The sequence below is a fragment of the Nycticebus coucang genome, chromosome 13, assembly GCF_027406575.1.
Source record: "Nycticebus coucang isolate mNycCou1 chromosome 13, mNycCou1.pri, whole genome shotgun sequence".
Lineage (NCBI taxonomy): Eukaryota > Metazoa > Chordata > Mammalia > Primates > Lorisidae > Nycticebus > Nycticebus coucang.
This window is the reverse complement of record NC_069792.1, coordinates 74,501,824-74,521,486: the sequence shown is the minus strand read 5'-3', so window position 1 is coordinate 74,521,486 and position 19,663 is coordinate 74,501,824. Positions and strand designations below refer to the sequence as shown.

The window sequence follows — 19,663 nt, the reverse complement described above, 5'->3', positions numbered from 1 at the left end:
TAGAAAGGTGAAATACATCTTTCTACAGTGGCATAGCATAGTACGAGAAGGAGTGGATTTAAAATAAGATTTTCGAACTTCAAACCCCAAACTAATTGATAAAGTACCTCTTTTCTTTATGTTCCAACTTATAAGCTATTTCTTTCCTGGTTACATTTCTACATGAAACTTACCATGTGAAATTTCTGACCCTCTTAAAATATATTTTTGACAATTATCAAGTATAGGAAATAAATCAATTGGACTTGATGTTCCTCCTGTTTTGTGCATAAATCTAGGATTCATAGAACACAAATCTTTCCCTTGGGTAATCATACTCTCATAAAGACAAAACAGATAGTGTTTTCCTTTTGAACTATAATATATATTTGCCTTTGTTCTCTTATATAATAGTAATAAATAAACTATTCTAAACTAAAGGAATCATGAACTGAAAGAAATATTTCTACATGTCTATGCCAAAATTAGTCATGCAATATGCATAAATTGGAAATGATAGTGCTTTAAATCAGTTTAATAATTGAAGACTGGTACATAATAATAATAATAATAAATCTCTTCATATTCACAATAGATTTTTAAATATTCTTCCATAAATATCGACTCAGTCATTGTTTCTGCCTCATTCCTGTAGTTATTATGTACATAGTTTTTGTATCACTTTTGGTTTGTTTATAAAGGTATTGCTAGAAAATATCAAGGCTATAAAATAGAAAGCACCTAAAAAGAGTACTCATCTTTACTTAGTCTCATATGTATTAGGAAATTTTGTCAAGATTGTCATCTGCTGTAAAAACAGTGATGACATGGGCAAAAAGTTGTAAAGAATCATATAAAACTAAATCAAGTCATCATAGCTGGGAATTTTATTAAGTTCTCAGCATAAGGGTTAGTTTAGTTCTTGGATAAATATCTTAGGCTTTTACCGTAAGATCGAATTGAGGTGAGTTTCTTTAAGATCCTAAAAGTTTGTGTTCCCTAAAAATTTATCTGTTGAAATTTACAGTCAATTGATGGTATTAGGAAGTAGGACTTTTCAAAGATGACTAACAGGGCTGTAAAAGTCCTGTTGAAAGTGACCTAGAGACGTTGTCACCCTTTCTATCAGGAAGTAAGAAGATGGCTGCCTAAGAACCAGGACAAAGGCTCTGAGCAGACAGCAAATCTGCCAGGGCCTTGATCTCAGACTTTGCAGCCTCCAAAACTGTGAGAAATAAATTTCTGTTGTTTATAGGCCACCCAGTCTGTGGTATTTTGTTATAGACGTAGCTTCCTGAATGGACTAGGAGAATTTCAAAGTCCATATCCAGAGACAAAAAACTGTGGGAGATGACGTGTATTTCCTGCCAAGATTACATACAGAAATTATTATTCTGTATACAGAAAGCTTACATGAAAAGACGTATTACCTTATACCTATACCCTCTAAAACATATTATTCCATGTAGAATAGGTGTAAATCTGGAAAGTTGACTGTATCAACAAATGGATTTGTAGGGTCTGTGTAAGTCAAGAATTAGAAAGGCGATGATTCTAAATGACTTCCAGAAGAGAGATGAGTTTAGGTTTACCATTTGGCCCAACTACTAATCTTTACATACGAAAACACAGTTTGCATTTCTATGTTTAATTGTAAGTATTTTTAGCTTCAAAATGTTCTCAATAAAAATGGTCATGTCTTAACATATTTGAGAAAAGAAAAAAGCTTGATGTCTTAAAAATTCAAATGTGCGAGTCAAATATAAAACTATCTGAGGTTTATCAAAGCCTTCTCTTTAACTTGTATTCCTTTTCAACATTTGTTATCTGTGTGAAGTAGTATCTATTTGAAGGCGTTAGAATTTTCTCTTTCCTCTGATAGGGAGGTATCCCTCGTATATCTTTTGTCTCCCTGTGTTGTTTCGTTCAAGTCTCCTCCTAATTACCTTTCTTGATGATCCTGAAGCTCATTCACTAACCACTCTCTATTCCATTATTCTGCTTTTACTTTACTATTCACCATATTACATATAGTTTTTGGTCTTTTTAAAATTTATCAGTCTATCTTAATATGCCTCTTTTTCCCCTACCACTATATTATTTTTAAATTCTATCAAAAGAGGACCTGGCACACAGTAGGTGTTCAAGAAACAACATCTGTTCAATGAATGGATTTTAGCAAACAATCGTGGTCATTTCCTAAATATTTACTAAGAGTCTAACAACTCTGGCTTCTTCTCCAGTCGGAAGTCCAGGCATTTTTCCATTTCATCCTTCCACCACGTGGTGGTGCTTTTGCTCACGTTACCTCTACAAATCTACGTTGCAAACTCTTCTGAAGTCTGTAGGAGAGCTATGGAGATAAAATACAAGCAGTAGACTTACGTTTTATAGGGGGGATTTTATTCTGAGAGAGAACAAACTCTCTATTTGCACTTTACAGTTTAAATATAACACAGGCTAGCCATAAAGTTCATGTGCAATTTACAATAACGTGCAATTTAAAATTGCACACGAACTTTGTGGTCACCCCCTATTTGACAGTCTATTTGCAGGTTTTGTACAAGGTGATTGTTTTCTTCTGCCTTCACAGTTCAATGAATGCTCAGTTAACAGCTAAGCCACATAAGCACCCAACTGAAACCAAAAGAATACTGCTTTCTACATTCCTAGCGATTTCTATCTCAATTGTCCTGTTTCAGTGTCACAGTTCTTACTATTGCTATCAACATTTTCAATTTTTCCTGTCATAGTAAAGCACAATACAATGCTCAGGTATTTTGCACACACTGACAGGCTGAAACTGAGCTGTGGGCTAGAAAGCAACCCCATTAAACATGATACATGAGTTGGGCTTATAGTTAAGATGATCAAAAACTAAATTAGAGGATCCACAAATTTTAACAGCATCTATGCAATATTTAATAATCTTATACAGAACTGTAGTGCCTAGGGTTTCTTAGGTAAATTATAATAAAATGCAATCATATTTTAGTTTAAAAGTATTGGAACAAATGTAAAACTGAAAAATGAAATTTAGGCTTCAGATTGAGTTTCTGTCTTCCAAATTCAGACTTCCGAAAATTTTGAGTCTCATAAACCTGAGGTTCTCTTCCCTTAGAGGCTCTGTAATTCAAATAACCCCCTGCAGCCTCTAATAACTTTGACAATATATGGCTTTAGGCATAAGTACTTCTGTTTGTGGGAGGTCTTTTTTGAAAAGCCCCTGAAGCCGCCACCTACTCCCCTTAGGCAAAAGCCTTTAATTAGCTGCTTATCCTATCACTTTTATCTGAATCTGTTTTTTTCTTCAAGTCCTTTAGAGACCCAGAAAGAGTTACTTTTACTTAGAGCATCTCCATAGCGACATCTGTCTATTTCATCTTTTCTTAGAGAGGGAAGGAAATTGATGAAGAAATGTGTACAAGATCTAAACTCTGGTGCATCGATTCATTTATCCATCCATCAAAACGCCATGAATTCTAATAATAAACAGCAAGTATTAGCATTTGTATGAAGCACTACTTATTTTCTCTTTTACAGATAGTAAAACTCCTACGGTTTAGAGACAAAAGTAGAATTAGATTTGAAAGCAGCCTTCTTGATTCTAAAGCCTATTTTCTTAATTGATATATCATGCTGTGTAATGCCAATCACAGAGAAATTTACCCTGTATCTTTTAAAAAATAAATGCAAATGTTAGAGTAAGTAATACCTAGGCAAGTGACATTTGTAAAACATCCTGTATGTGACATGGTATATCTGGGAATATTTTTATAATATATTTTGTTGGTAAAAAAAAAAAAAAAAACAATTGAAGTAGAATTTGACAAATATGGTTATGTTTAGAAAACTATTGGGAGACAGATATGACGCAGGAATGATAAAGAGGTAAATTTAGCTCCAAGATACACAGCTGTATATCCAGTCCTTCAACAATTTACTCAACAAGCACTTATTAAGTGCTTACTAAGCATCAGACACTATTTTAGGTGCTGGAGACATAGTTTTGCATAAGGATATGAGACCTTTGGCCTTACATTTTACATTTACATTTTACATTTCTGTAGAAGGAGACAGAACACATCTAGAAATGTATCTTTTCTTCTTTTGGGTAGTGGTAGTTAGGGTAAAGAGGGGGCTGGGATTAGAAGAGGACGGCAGAGCACGCTGCTGTTTTATACTGGAATGAAATGAATACAGGTAGGAATGCGTAGAGTCTGGGTGAGGATAGAACTGTGAAAGGAAGAGCGTTTTTTTTTTTTTGCAGTTTTGGGCCGGGGCTGGTTTGAACCCACCACCTCCAGCATATGGGGCTGGTGGCCCTACTTCTTTGAGCCACAGGTGCTGCCCTTGGAAAGAGCATTTTTGACATGTGACACATGGCACAAGAAAAATTTAAGATGTCTGGAGCACGGGGAATGACAGGAAAGAGTGACAGGACGTGAGTGTGGAGAGGCACTACAGAGACCAAGTCCTATGGAGGCTTGAAGTTTCTCTAAGAAATATGAGAATTCATTGAGCTAGGTAGTGATAGGATCTTGATTAGTTATTTAAAAAATCACTGTAGTTAGTTTAAGGAGGAGTGGAGTAGGAGCATAGACTGATTAGAAGCTTATTGCATTAATGGAGGGAAATGTAAAGGTGATCTAGTCAGGAAGATCATGGTAAAAGTGATGACAATTGGTAAGCTTTTGCATATATATGTAAGGTAGAGGTGACAGTGTTTACTGATAGATTGAATGTAAAAATAAATGTGAATTTGAATGTAAAAAAGAGAAATAAAAATGAGTTTTAAGTGTAACTCATTTGCCTCCCCATATGCTGGAGGTGGCCGGTTCAACCCAGCCCCTAACCTAAGAACCAGGTAAATGGTGGTGAGGTTTACTAAGATACAAGAAACTGTGGCTGAGGAAAAATTGAAAATTATTTTTGTGGACATATCAATATTGAGATATTTATTAGACATATTGTTGCACAATCTGAGAGCAGAAGGCATGGCTGGTCATAGCTAGAGGTAAACATTTAGCTGCCATAGTATATACAAAACATGAGAATGGATGTTATCACAAGGGATTGTGATTAGAAAGAAAAGATTTCCTCGGACTACATCACAAGAAGGAGCTACCAAAAAAAGAAAAGAAAAAGAAAGAAAAATCTGAGTGCGTCCAGTGGTACAGTGACATGCATGGAAACCAGAAGAATGTGCTGTCCTGATAGCCAAGCAAAGAAAGGCTCGCGGTCAACAGTGGGAGAGAACTGCTCAGAGGCTGAATAAAATGCAAGTTATTAATTGATCGTGGCAGAACATTATTCTGATGATTCTGACATTGTCATTTCAATAAAGTATTGAAAACCAAAGCCTGATGGAATGGAAAGAAGAGAGAATGGAGGAAGAGGGGATCGCCTGTCACTGTAGCAGCAAGGAAGGAAAATCTGTAACGCAAATAGTAGAATCTTCTTACCACAGTTCAACAGAGTTGCAAGCAAAAAAGTGATTATCTCACCTTCTCAGACTAGAGTCTATTGGAAGAGACTAACCGTAAAAAGAATTTGTAAGCACAATGGGACAAACTTGTATAGGAAAAAATGCTACAGAAAGCTATAAGGCACTTAACAAACAAGGGAGGTGAGAATGGTTCCAGAGGTTAGATCCACACCAAATGTTCATGACGGGCAGACGTTGGCCAGGTGAGAGGGGACAAACCAAGTGACAGCATGAAAAGAGCATATTAGCTTAGTGGCCTGGGCTAGAAGGCATGGTTGGAATGACCAATTACTGCGAAATTAAAGTTATGTACAATTCTGGAGCTGAAGTTAGAGGCTGATACAATGTATTCTATTTATTTATAGAATTCAGGTAATGGGGAGATTATTGACAGAGTTTCAAGAGAGTAGTACCAGGACATATAATTTAAAGACCATTTTGACAGTCATTTGAGAATATAGTACGTGGACAATACAAAAGCCACAGAGAGCCATTGATGTGATTAAAGAAGTGACAGAAAAAAAGAATGAGAATGAGGCAGGGTAGTGCAGGAGGATGAGGGAAGAGCATCTGTAAACTATTTCCTTTCACATTTGGATCAGTCCTTCCTCTATTTCAGAGGTGGAATTTGTTTTACATGTCTCCCTCTACCCTTGTATGATATTTTTACATCATATAAAACTGTTGGTTTTCTTTTTAAATGACCTAAATTCTTTCTAAGTTAAACTGAATTTGTGCATTCTCAAAAATATAGATTTATATGAAAATACAATGGAACAACTTTCTTTAAGAGTACCTTATCATGCTAATTTTGTTTTGAAACACCCTCTTCGAGTAATTATCCTGGGTTTATTCATTTGGCTTTAGAAGTGACATAAAACTGTAATTCATGTTTACTATTATTGTTACTATTATTACAAAAGATACGTCTTTATATCTCACCCTTATAACCAGAGTAGGACAAATGCCTAAAGAGCACAGTACCATTGGTACCTAAAATAGCAGTAACTGTAGCAAAAGGAGATATAGTTTGTTGACTCTTTACAATGTTCCAAATAGTGTGCTAGCTTTTTTTCTGTATATTATACTCTCGATACAGCATTACCATTTCACAGATAAAGTATCCGTGTTTCAGAAGGTTTAAAGAACATGCCCAAAGTCATACGGTATTTAACAGTTGTGAGCTTATGCCCAGAATCAAGCTGACAGTGTTACTGGTATGAGAATTTTACTTTCAGATCTAAAAATGATAAAAGCCTTTATTAACTTTAGAGTAGGTCTATGTACTTATTCACTCTTGTAATAATTTCAGTGGAAGTAACCAGACTGGAACCGTATGAAGTATCTTCATTGTATCAAAGGACAGGGACTCTGGCTGCAAATCTGCCAGGATTTAAATCCCAGCATTGTCTCCTCTTATGTGATCTTGGACAAAAAAAATTTCTTAATGTCTCCCTTTTATTTCCTCAGCTGTAAAATGGGGAAAATATTCTTATCTCATCAGATTAACTGAGTTAAAATATATGGAGTGATAGGCTCTATATAAATGTTATTACAATAATGGTTATCAACAGCCTGATTACTCCTCTGAGGATGCTATTACTTCTCAATAAATGTGCAAAAGGGAGAGTAGCAAACATTAGCAAATAATACTTTAAAACAAACTCTGTATACGGAAACAAGCCATTTTAAAAGCAAATTTGGTCAGTGCATTTTTTTACAATACAAATTAAATCCTATTAGAGAGTTAATTGTAGTTTGATTTTAGATATGCCATTGGACAGTCATCCATCAATGTTATCAAATCTTAAAAGTTTTCATGATATAGAAACATTTAATTATCATTGTTCCTATGAGTTTTAAAAAATAGTATGATTTGATTTTGTTCGCAAGTCTAGTATTGTCTTAAATATTATCTGCAGCCTTGTTTTCTTACTTATTAAGCCTTTGTGTTAGAGTTAACTCCCTCTCTCCCGGCCTGCTTTACTTTTAGTGCCCTGTGGCGGAATTTTAACTAAGCGCAAAGGGACTATTCTGTCTCCTGGGTACCCTGAGCCCTACGACAACAATCTAAATTGTGTGTGGAAGATCACAGTGCCAGAGGGAGCTGGCATTCAAGTAAGAATATTTACATTTTTCTTCTTTACACTGCACATTTGAAATTAATCTTATCGGAGATGATAGAATGAACACTATTACTAAATGTTTAGCAAGTGGTTTCGGCTGACGTGCGTGGTTTAAATTAATAGAAAGATATTTATTATTATTTTTTTCACACTCAAGTAACATAAGTCTATTCAGAATGGTCTAAACGATGCAAAAACTTTGTTGCCCCAACGTAACATGGAACCTCGAAGTAAAAGGATTCAAGGGTTGTTTATTTCAGAAGTTCAGTTATGTCATTGCTGACGCAGTTACGTCCTTCTCTCCTCTGCTGTCCTCAGCACACTGGCTTTAGCCCGTGGACTGGCTTTTGTGTGGTATTGAGGGGACTGCAGAGCTCTCGGCATAAGAGCCTACAATGGAATGTTCCTGTCAATTACCCTTTCAATGTTAATAAAACCTTTTCAAGAAACCTGCCAGCAGACTTACTCCCTTCTTCTTGGCCAAACTTGCAATCATCTTTATTTCTAAACCATACATGGGGCAATAGCTCATGATTTACTGTCACTTGACTCCAATAAAACATTATTGAGTGCCTTGAATAAGCAAGGATATCAGCCTCCTCTGATGTTCTCATTTCTCGTTTGATTAAACTAAACCAGGTCCCTATTAGTGAGGAAGAGGGATGGTTTTTAATAGGCACTCAGCAGTGTCTATCATGTTATTTTGCAACCATTGTGTTTTTGGAGTAATTTGACTAGTTTCTCGGTTTACAAAGAGATTGTTTCTGGATGAATTGATGGCATTTTATTGCGGAATCGGTATATGCTCTATGGAAGGTAATTGCAAGATATTATATTGTATACCCTTCATTAAAAATGAATTGATTATTTCTCCAATTGATTTATCAGGTTTTCCTTTAGAAACTTGAGACATGTCAGAATTGTGAAAAACTAGGCAGGATACCATGCGTTAAAATTCGATATCATCTTTAGTAAACATAATCAGCTTCTTGAATTTATAACGATGCAGAAACTTTTAAATTATTTGACAAATGTCAGAAATAAAATAGGCTATTCAACTAATAAGGAAACATGAAACATGTACGTTTTAGATTTACAAGGACTTCCAGACACTACAGATACAAATTTACCTTCTGTGTAGCTATGCTATAAGTTTGTGGCCAGTTTGTAAAATTTGAAGGTAACTAATCAATCCTATTTTAGTATAATAACAAGGATAGCAGAACTGTCCATGTTCCACATTGTACAGAGGATCTGAAATGAGACGTCTTTAGAACCTTCACAGAACTTTAACCACATCATCTGGTTCTAAGTTTCTGAAGGTTATCCTATAGAGAATCTCTATCCTGTGACGTATTCACTTCTATCTCCTTAAAATAATAAAAACCCTGGCATGTTTTCTTTAGTTGTCATCCTTTATTTTTGACCCACTGCACTGTGGCTTCAGCACCAGTGCTCTCAGCAAGCCCCTCAGAGTGAAGACTCCGTGCGATTAAAGCCCTGGCATTGCTCACCTTGCTTGTTTTATTATCAGCTCTCTAGCTGTTGATTCTCTCCTCCTAAAACACTTTTTTCCCCCTCTTTAGCACTTATGACACCAACATTTTCTTGGGCTTTGCTTTTTACTTTTCTTTTCAGCATCCATAGCTGGCTTCTACATCCCTTCACGGTTTCCTCTTCTAGTTTAACTCGTCATTGAAACGTTAGTGTCTGTGGCCTTCGTTGGCCTTATCTTATGCCTTTCTTGATACCTCCTCATCTATTTCCACACCTTCAGCTACCATTATGTACTTCCTGACCAGGATGTAAGAGACAAGCAGAAAATGTTTTTTTTTGTTGTTGTTGTTGTTTTTAATGAAGAGCTGAATAAATGATGATTTTCAAACATAAATAACTAACCCAGACTGCTCACCTAAACTGTACATTATATATCCAACAGAATTTTTTTCAGTAAAACTTGCTGATATGCCAAATTTAGCCTGTCTAAAACTGACTATAATTTTTTAATTATAGATCCTTCCCAGTGTTGTCTGCCTCAGAAGGACCCTCTCATCTGTTAAGTTGCGCAAGAAAGAAATCTTGATTTTTCTCTATCTCATACCCTGCACAGTGAAATATTTCAGGGCTGTCTTTCGCAAATCTCCCAAACAAGTCTAATTATCTCCATTCACACGTTTACCACCCCAAATCAAGTGGTGATAATCCCTGTCTCAAGTCCTCATTCTCCTCTAATTTGTTTTCCATAGGACAAGTAGAGTAACCCTTTGAAATTAAAAAGCTAATATCAGTTTCCTGCTAATAATACTTCAGTGTCTCTAACCTCCTTCACTCCCTGACACAATTGATCATACCTTCATGCTCTGCTTTCATTTGTTGACTACTCTATCCGCACTATTTAAGTTCTTTTAAAAAACCTGGCTTTCTCCATTCTCTGGAACTTTGTTCGTGTTGTTCCCTCTGCTGCAATGTTTTCCAAGGTCTCCTTTCATTTGAATTGTTCTCACTCATAATTTCTGTCTCAAATACATTGTCTGTGGAAGACCTTCTATGAGCTTAAGACAAATTCAAGGTCCCTTGTTCTGTGTTCTCAGAGCTGCATGTAATTTCTTTATCATAACATCCATTACATCTTAATGTGACTACCTAATTATCTGTGAGGTCATCACGGCAGTCAGGTCTGTTCTGGCACAGCGTCTGGCGGTATACACAGCACAGTGCCTGGAAATGTACACTCACTAAATATGTTTACAATGAATCAATTAATACTGTTCTGAGCAGTGGAATTTTGACTAGAGAGTAACGGCATGATGAATTAATAAAATATCTGCAGAAAAATTTGTCCCAGGCAAACGCTATTCAAAAGTGAACACATATCAATTACACTATAAAATCTTTCACTCTTTCATTGAGGAAGTACTTTGTTTAATGATTGTACTTCAAAAAACAAAATTTGAGTTTGGAAGAACACTTAACAATTCATTTTGTGTGTCTATTGGACTTTTAATTTTAATTCTAATGGACTACCAGGTTTGTTTTTTTTTTAATTAGCTATATGGGCTCTAATTTTAGACATATCACTGAATTATAGGAACTTACAAACACACATTTATACACACAAACACATATAAATACACTGGAATAATGAAAGTATTACCATAATTTAAAATGAGCATTTTTTGCAAAGAAACTCAACAAATGGACCAATTTTTATATTAATAATATGTAGAGAAGAATATATTCATCGCATTTATTAGAGGGAGAATTCCAAAGGGGCTACATTTAATGGTAACAATGATAATAGTACATCTAATAGCAATGATAGTTGTTAAGAAAAGGGCAAACTTTATGTAATAAGCTATGAGGAAAAATATTGGTTACATAACTGTGTCAATTTACAGCATGATCATAGTGAATTCACATGTTTCAAACAAAATAAAATAGAATTTGAACAGATGTATGTTAGATGCCTAGTTCTAATGATAAGAAGTTCATTATATCTTATCCTATTGCCTTGATGGACAACTTTATTTTATGCAAAGTTTTTCTGAATGCTTCTGAGTCAAGAGCTACCTCTTTCTAAATCTTCAATTGGCTCTCATGTGGCTTTCTGTTATACTGGGCTCTTTTTTTTTTTTTTTTTTTTATTGTTGGGGATTCATTGAGGGTACAATAAGCCAGTTACACTGATTGCAATTGTTAGGTAAAGTCCCTCTTGCAATCATGTCTTGCCCCCATAAAGTGTGACACACACTAAGGCCCCACCCTCCTCCCTCCATCCCTCTTTCTGCTTCCCCCCCCTAAACTTAATTGTCATTAATTGTCCTCATATCAAGATTGAGTACATAGGATTCATGCTTCTCCATTTTTGTGATGCTTTACTAAGAATAATGTCTTCCACGTCCATCCAGGTTAATACGAAGGATGTAAAGTCTCCATTTTTTTTAATAGCTGAATAGTATTCCATGGTATACATATACCACGGCTTGTTAATCCATTCCTGGGTTGATGGGCATTTAGGCTGTTTCCATATTTTGGCAATGGTAAATTGAGCTGCTATACTGGGCTCTTGATCTTGTAGCTTCTCATTCTTCTGGCCGTTTTTTTTTTTTTTTTTTTTTTTTTTTCTTTCGTAGAGACAGAGTCTCACTGTACCGCCCTCAGGTAGAGTGCCGTGGCCTCACACAGCTCACGGCAACCTCCAACTCCTGGGCTTAAGCGATTCTCCTGCCTCAGCCTCCCGAGTAGCTGGGACTACAGGCGCCCGCCACAACGCCCGGCTATTTTTTTGTTGCAGTTTGGCCGGGGCTGGGTTTGAACCCGCCACCCTCGGCATATGAGGCCGGCGCCCTACTCACTGAGCCACAGGCACCGCCCTCTTCTGGCCGTTTTGAGCTTCTACTCCCTGTATCTTTTTATTATGACAAACTACATTCACAATTTACTCAGAATCCAACTGGCAAATTATATTAGATGTGTGTGGCTACTGTGATAGATTACCATAAACTTTATAGCTGCAAACAACAACAACAACAACAAAAAAATATTTTGTCACAATACTGGAGGCCAGAAGTCTAAAATCAGTTCTACTGCACTAACATCAAGATGCTGATAGATTCTCTCTTCCCTCCCTTCCAGGCTCCAAAGCATCCTTTCCTTGCTCTTTCCAGCTTCCTGTGGTGGTTGTCATTCCTTGGCTTCTGGCCACATCACTACAATTTCTTCCTCTGTGGTCACATTTCCTTCTCTTCTGTGCGCATCAAGTCTCCCTCTGCTTCTTTTCCTCTGTCTCAAGGTCCTTAAACTAATCACACTTGAAAGACCCTTCACCATGTAAGACATGGACCTGATGTGTTTGGAAGTCATATTTTAGCCGACTCTAAATGAGTATTAAGAATTAACAGATGTCTCAGATGTCTTCCTTCCATCTGGGTAACATGTTTTCCTGGAGATACTACATTTTGTTCTTGTTACCCTTCTAATCCCAATAACTCAGAAAAAAAAGATAAATTACTCTTAAAAATTCCTACTCATTTCCTCCCTTATTCAAATCACACAAAATTCAGTAACTTACCCTATATCAACACATATGACATCTGGGTCCCTCTTCCTACTATTCCTACCTCTAATCTGGTATAACTTTTTGTTGTTCCTCTATTCAATAAATATTGAAATGTGACTGTAATTGACATTGAAATTGTCTTTTCACTTTTATTTTCATCACTCAATGCTGTGTTGTCTTAGAACACAGTCCTGATTATATTCTTTCTCCTACTTCTAAAACCTCCAATGGAAAACTGAAGGTATAATTATACCTTGGAATGCTTAATTATTATATCAGTGTTTAGCTTTTATTAAGTGTTTCTTTCTCTCTCTCTCCCGCAGCCAAGATTTATTGAATCCTGAGTCCTTACATGCTGAGCAGTGTACTAAATTCTTTATCCATGTTAACTAATTTAATTTTTACAATAAATCTATGAACTACTATTATTTCAAATTAATATGAGGGTACAGACAATTGTGTTACATTGTTTGCATTTGTTAGGTAGAATCCAAGTACATTTAGATAATCTTATTATAGTTATTTATGTAAGTAATATGTGGCACAGAAAAATTAACAACTTGCCTACGCTTACATGCCAGTGAGTAGAGGGAGCCAGGAAATTGCTAATCCAGGGACTCTGAGATCTGTTGTAGTTTCCACTAAATTCTACTCTAACTTTTCTATGCTTTTTCTAACTTTGCATGTGTATTTACTCTTATATAATACCCTCCACTGTGGCTAAATTGGATTATGAATGGTTCACTAAATCTAGCTCATAGATTGACTTCTCTCCATTTTCACATACTCAGTAATTTCTTGTAGTGAAAAACTTCTCAGTATCTTAAGCTTAGTCCAAATGTCAATTCCTGCATGAATCTTTTTTTTTGGTTGAGTTCAATCTTTTCTTCCCTTGAATTGAAGAAAAGGAAAATTCAAATATGAAGAAGGAATTGATCATTGTTTAAGGAGGTAACATTTATATTACAGGCATACAGCTTTCATTCTGCTCTTCTTCCTGTCCTGGAACAGTGCCACTGGGTCCAGTGCCAGTCACACAGGCAGGGTATCTATTGCCATGTGGTTCTCACCCCTAGAAAAGAGGCACCAGCATTCATTTACACGGAAGAATAATGATGGACTATTTTGCAAATGAGAAATTTTTAATGAATGAAGTTGTTAAGTGGTGAATGAGTGTGTTGTCTATATTTGTAACAGACTTTAGCTAACATTAAAATTACTTTATTTTAATAAAAGTATTCCTTTGTTTCCTCCAAAACCATAAAATTTTTAATAAACAAAAAGCAAAATAGATAATATCCACCTTTTGAGGGTCACTGGGTTCTTGCAAAACTCAAGCTGGGCCAAGTGATGTGCAGCAAAGTGACACATGCCTCTTTCTTTAAATAAAATTTAATAGACATGAAAGAACCAAACACCAGAATTTTCCTTTTTAACTTCAGGGACCTTCTGGGTGCTTCTGTTATTATAACTCCATTCAGAGAAGCAGTTTTTAAAAGATGCATTTGTGTCACTTACAAAGGCTATTTGCTCAACTATGCCAACAACCTACTGAAATGAGTGCCAGAGATAATGTTGAACAACTTTTAATAAACGGAAGAGAAGAATTTGAACAAAATTTATGCAAGGAAAGGAAAAATACCTTGTATCCAGAAATAAATGCACTTTAGAAAATGTATATTATAATGTCCTATAATCTTGTGGACCACAAGTCTGGTTATGTCCTAATAGTTAAATGAAAATGAGAAAACTCCGTCAGTGACAAGAATCTAACACTCCAAAATATAAAAGGTAACCAACAGTTTGGAACATAGATAGAGATTCTTGGCAGTGAGTCATTGGATTAATGCAAGGCTTTCAATAAAGAGAATGTTCTGAGATAGTGACAGACATTCTACATGTCATACTCAGGGTGAGCCCTGCCAGGGCTGGGTACTCTACAAGGCTTTTCTTGTAAAAACCAGTTCACGCAAGCCAGGACCGTAATGGCAAAGATAAATTCTGTTAAAAATCAAAAAATCCTTCTATTAAGGCCCACAGAGATGAGATCCAGGATTTGAGCTCTCTTTTGCAAGGGGGACCTATGGAAATTGTATTCTTAACAGTAAATATTACTTCACAGGTGCAAGTCATTAGCTTTGCCACAGAACATAATTGGGATTCTCTGGATTTTTACGATGGGGGAGACAATAATGCTCCGAGACTTGGAAGCTATTCAGGTAACTAAGACAGATGAGCTTATCTAATTAAAATCCAGATATTATCAGGAAGGTAAAAATTTTTTCCTAAAGACTTACCTAAAACTCAGATTTAGTGATTTTAATTTACTTTTTACATACTGTACACAATGAAGTAAACTACAAGGTTAGAAGTTTGGAAGGCTTTAAAAGGTATTGTCAAGATTGCTGTTTAAAACCTTATTCTTACTATGTTTGGGTAATTATTTTTTCATGCTCTTAAGTTAATGGTAATATGTTCAGCTGGCTTGTAGTTCCAAAACATATGTGTCCTTTTTTCTTAAAGATGATGATGAGCAATAATAAAGATTAGACTGTGCTTACTAATCATAAGTACTTAACAGAATGTTATGCGTCATTCAAATAATCATACAGACTGTGTGTCAACATGGCAGATCCTACAAGGTACTACTCGGTAGGAATAAAGAGAATACAATAGTACTTGTAGGACATGAATAAAATTGTATAACATTTATATATATATAACTAGACTAGAAGGAAATACAAAATAAAGTATTATGATTTTTATGCAAGATATTGACTGATTTTTTAAAATTGTTAGACTTTAGGTTTTAAAGGTACTTTACACAATAATCTTTCAGCATATAGAAATTGAAAAGATGAGTTTTGCTTTGTTAATTTTAACTATTATACCTTTCAAGCTCTAGAAATACAAATGTAACTAAATATTAACTTATACATTTCATACATAGTGAAATGCATTTGAATGATGTTATGCTTTTATTCAGAATTACCAGTGAGGAAAGGAAAGACATATCTAAAGCTGCAGTGACATTTAGGTAGAAATCATTCTCAGAAAATTACAACAAAATTTTGAATACATTTTTATTTAAGGTAAATTATATGTAATACTTTCTTTTTAGTCATACTTGTGTAGCTATGATAGAAGTGATAAATTACAGCTGTTGAGTACTGAATGCTAGCTCTGTGCCAGTTTTGTCATAAATTTCCTCATTAAATCTTTGTGACAATCCTGGTAGGTGATTGAAGCTCAGGGGTATTAAGTTCTCTGAATTGTACAACTAATGCTAGAATGAGACTGGGACCCAGCTGGTGTGACTCCAGAGCCAGAGGTCTTAATCTCTAGGATTCTCACAGCGTTCTCAACCTGTGGGTCGCAACCTGTTTGTAACAATGAAAATACATTCTGCATATCAGATATTTACATTACGATTCATAACAGTAGCAAAATTACAGTTATGAAGTAGCAACGAAAATAATTTTATGGTTGGGGGTCAGCACAACATGAGGAACTGTATTAAAGGGTCGCGGCATTAGGAGGCATTAGGAAGGTTCAGAACCACTGCCAGATGTGCGACAGGTCAAGTGACCTTTGAGTTTCTCTTTATCCCTCTCTTAAAGTGGTTACAGTGAGCACACCTCTGACAGAGAGTGAACTAAAAAAAAAAAAAAAAAACACAAAACAATATTCAGTAATAAATTCATCCTGTTATTTCACAAAAGACATGGGGGTAAGATCCACACAGTTATAAACAAGTGTAAAGTGCCAAGTTACTTATCAAGATGTTTGCAATAACTTGTTGAACAATATCTTAAAACATACAATTGACTGTTAATAGCTGTCTTTTCATGCTTGCCATTTGAAACTGCTAGAATTGGAGTATTAAAGATGTTAAACTATTTGCCAAGTATCAATCAAGATGTAATTGGTTGAAGCAAATATTTTATATTTTCAAACTCAATAACTGAATAAAGTAAACTCGATTTCCCTCAGAAGTTCAGAAAAACATTATAAGTCATTTGCTGAGGGACAAGGCTAATAATACTTTATAACTGGGTCTTTTCTTTTTTCTTTTTTGAAAGCCAACCACCAGCCTTGCTCCCAGAGTATAAAAAAGAACATTAAAGTACTTGACTTAGTATAGAATAAACGGTCTATCTTTAATTCATTAATAAAGTGAATTGAATTGTTTTATCATATGATGAATACAAAGTCTTAAGTTAATGATACCATAAAAATCACATGCAAAATTTAAGTTTCTTATTAGCTCATGCATGGAATACATGGATTCACATAAAATTTAAAACACTTCAGGTGATGTCAAATTTACCAGTTTGACTTTTACTAGCTCTCTTTGCTTCTGACAATTTTTAGGGAACAATCTAAAGTCGTCTCAAAGACCTGTCTCCTTGGAGATAGGAACAGTAAAATAAAAGAGGATTATGGGAGAAATATTTTTATTTAAAAAAATTTTTGAAGAACACTTTGATTAGTATATAACTTTCCTGGTAATCCGTCAATTGAGTAGTTATTAACTTACTTAGTTTTACAATAATGTCTATTATGTGATATTGACCTGGCTTCTCAATTATCATTACAGGAACAACCATACCTCATCTTTTGAATAGTACATCTAATAATCTATATTTAAATTTTCAATCAGACATCAGTGTTTCTGCTGCAGGATTTCATCTTGAATATACAGGTAAAACTAACATAACGTGGTATGTGGGAAAGTTAAGAATAAGCTTATGTTAATTTTTGGTACTTATTTTCATGAACATGGAAATTATGCCAATTTTTTCAAACAAAACAATCTTTTTAAATTTTAAAAGTATTATTTTAATGACAAATTATATAGGTAAAGCTTTAATGATTTCACTAGAATTTACAAGTATTTAGCCTTCTATAGTAGTAAGAATACTAGCATATTTATCCTCTTGACACCATTTTTAAGTGTCAATATGGTATTAATCATAAGCCCTATGTTATAAAACAGATCTTTAGAACTTCTTCATACTGTGTAACTGAAATTTCATGTCTATTGGTTTGAAACTTTTTCATTTCCCCTCCTCCCCATCTCTAGCAACCACCATTCTACACTGTTTCTATGAGATTAACTTATTTTAGATATGTCATGTAAATGGAATCATGCAGTATTTGTTTATTCTGGAGTATTTTATTCTTTTTCATCCTTTGCAAATGAGATTATTTCCTTAATTTCCTTTAGAATAGTTCATTTTTAGTATACAGGAACACTGTCTGTCTGTCTATCTATCTATCTATCTATCTATCTATCTATCTATCTATCTATACAGAGTCTCACTTTGTCACCCTCTACTGCCATAGCTCACAGCAACCTCAAACTCTTGGGCTCAAGTGATCCTCTCGCCCCAGTCTCCAGAATAGCTGGGACTACAGTCATCTGCCACAACTCCTGGCTAGTTTTTCAAGACAGAGTCTTGCTTTTGCACAGGCTGGTCTGAAACTCCTGAGTTCAGGCGATCCATCCATGTTGGCCTCCCAAAGTACTAGGATTACAGGCATGAGCCACCACGCCTGACCACACAATTTATTTTTGTATGCTAATTTTATATCCTATGACTTTATTGATTCCTTTATTAGTCTTTATGTTTTTTCTATAGAGTCCTTTTGAATTATTTTATTAATCATTAGTGGCTGTATGTCTTTCTGGGGTACATGTGATATTTCAGTATATGCATAGAATACATAAAGGTCAAATCAGGGTAATTGAGATACCCATCACCTCAATCATTTGTCATTTCTTTGTGCTGGTAATACTCTAAACCTATCTTCTAGCTATTGTGAAATATTTAGTAAATCATTGATAACTATAATCACCCTACTTATATTGAGCATCATGCCAGCTAACTTTATTTTTTTATCTATTAATCAACCTCTCTTTGTTGCCACCTCCCTCAACCCTTCCCTGGCTCTGGGAACCATTATTTTACTCTCTACCTTCAAGAGATCAACATTTTTAGCTCCCATATGTGAGGAAAAGTATGTAATATTTGTCTTTCTATGCCTAGCTCTTTTCACTCAACACTGTTTGTTCTCTAGTTCCATTCATGTTGCTGCAAATGACAGGATTTCATTTTTCATGGCTGAATAATATTCCTTTGGGTATATACACCGTATTTGCTTTATCCCTTGATGGGCACTTAGGATGACCCCCTATCTAGGCTATTGTGGATAGTGCCACAGTAAACATGGGAGGGCATATATCTCCTCAGTATACTAATTTCCTTTTTTGGCTGTATACCCAACATGAGGACAACTGGATCATATGATAGTTCTATTTTTAGTTTTTTGAGGAATCTTCATATTTTTCTTTTCATTTGACTGTACTAATTAACATTCCCACCAACAATGTATGAGCGTTTCCTTTTCTCCACATCCTTGCCAACATCTGTGATTTTTAGTCTTAATTTTTGATAATGATCATTTTTACCTAGGAGGAGATATACCTCAGTGTGGTTCTGTGGATTCTTTAGAGTTTTCTCTAGATAAAATTATATCTACTGTAAATAGTTTACAGTAAACTATAAACATTTTACTTTTTCCTTTCTGATTTGGATGTCTTTTATTTCTATTTCTTGTCTAATTGCTCTGGCTAGGGCTTATAAGACTTTGTTGAATAAAATTAGAAAAAGCAAACATCCCTGCTTTGTTCCTGATCTTAGAGGAGAAGCTTACAGTTTTTCACCAGTCAGTATAATGATGGCCGTGAACTTTTCACATATAGATTTGATTATGTTAAGATAAATTCCTTCTGTAAGTAGTTTGTTGAGAGTTTTTAATAATAGAAGAATATTGAATATTATCAAATTTTCAACATCCATTGATAGGGACATGTCGTATTTATTTATTTGTTTATGTTTAACTATTCTTGCCTCCCAGGAGTAAATCCCACTTGGTCCTGGAGTATGAGTTTTTTAATATGCTGTTAGATTTGGTTTGCTGTTATTCTGCTGAAGATTTTTGCTT

At 35.1% G+C, this 19,663-nt stretch overlaps 1 protein-coding gene across 3 annotated transcripts in view; it reads left to right on the top strand.

Annotated features, from left to right (window-relative positions):
* The window catches only part of CSMD3 (CUB and Sushi multiple domains 3), a 1,164,849-nt gene that overhangs the window by 995,330 nt on the left and 149,856 nt on the right, over nt 1-19,663 (top strand). For all 3 annotated transcript variants that reach the window (XM_053559351.1, XM_053559349.1, XM_053559348.1), the window contains 3 exons: nt 7,461-7,585; nt 14,775-14,871; nt 17,253-17,357. In XM_053559351.1, coding sequence (XP_053415326.1) covers nt 7,461-7,585; nt 14,775-14,871; nt 17,253-17,357 — 327 coding nt within the window. The remainder of the gene's footprint in view (nt 1-7,460; nt 7,586-14,774; nt 14,872-17,252; nt 17,358-19,663) is intronic.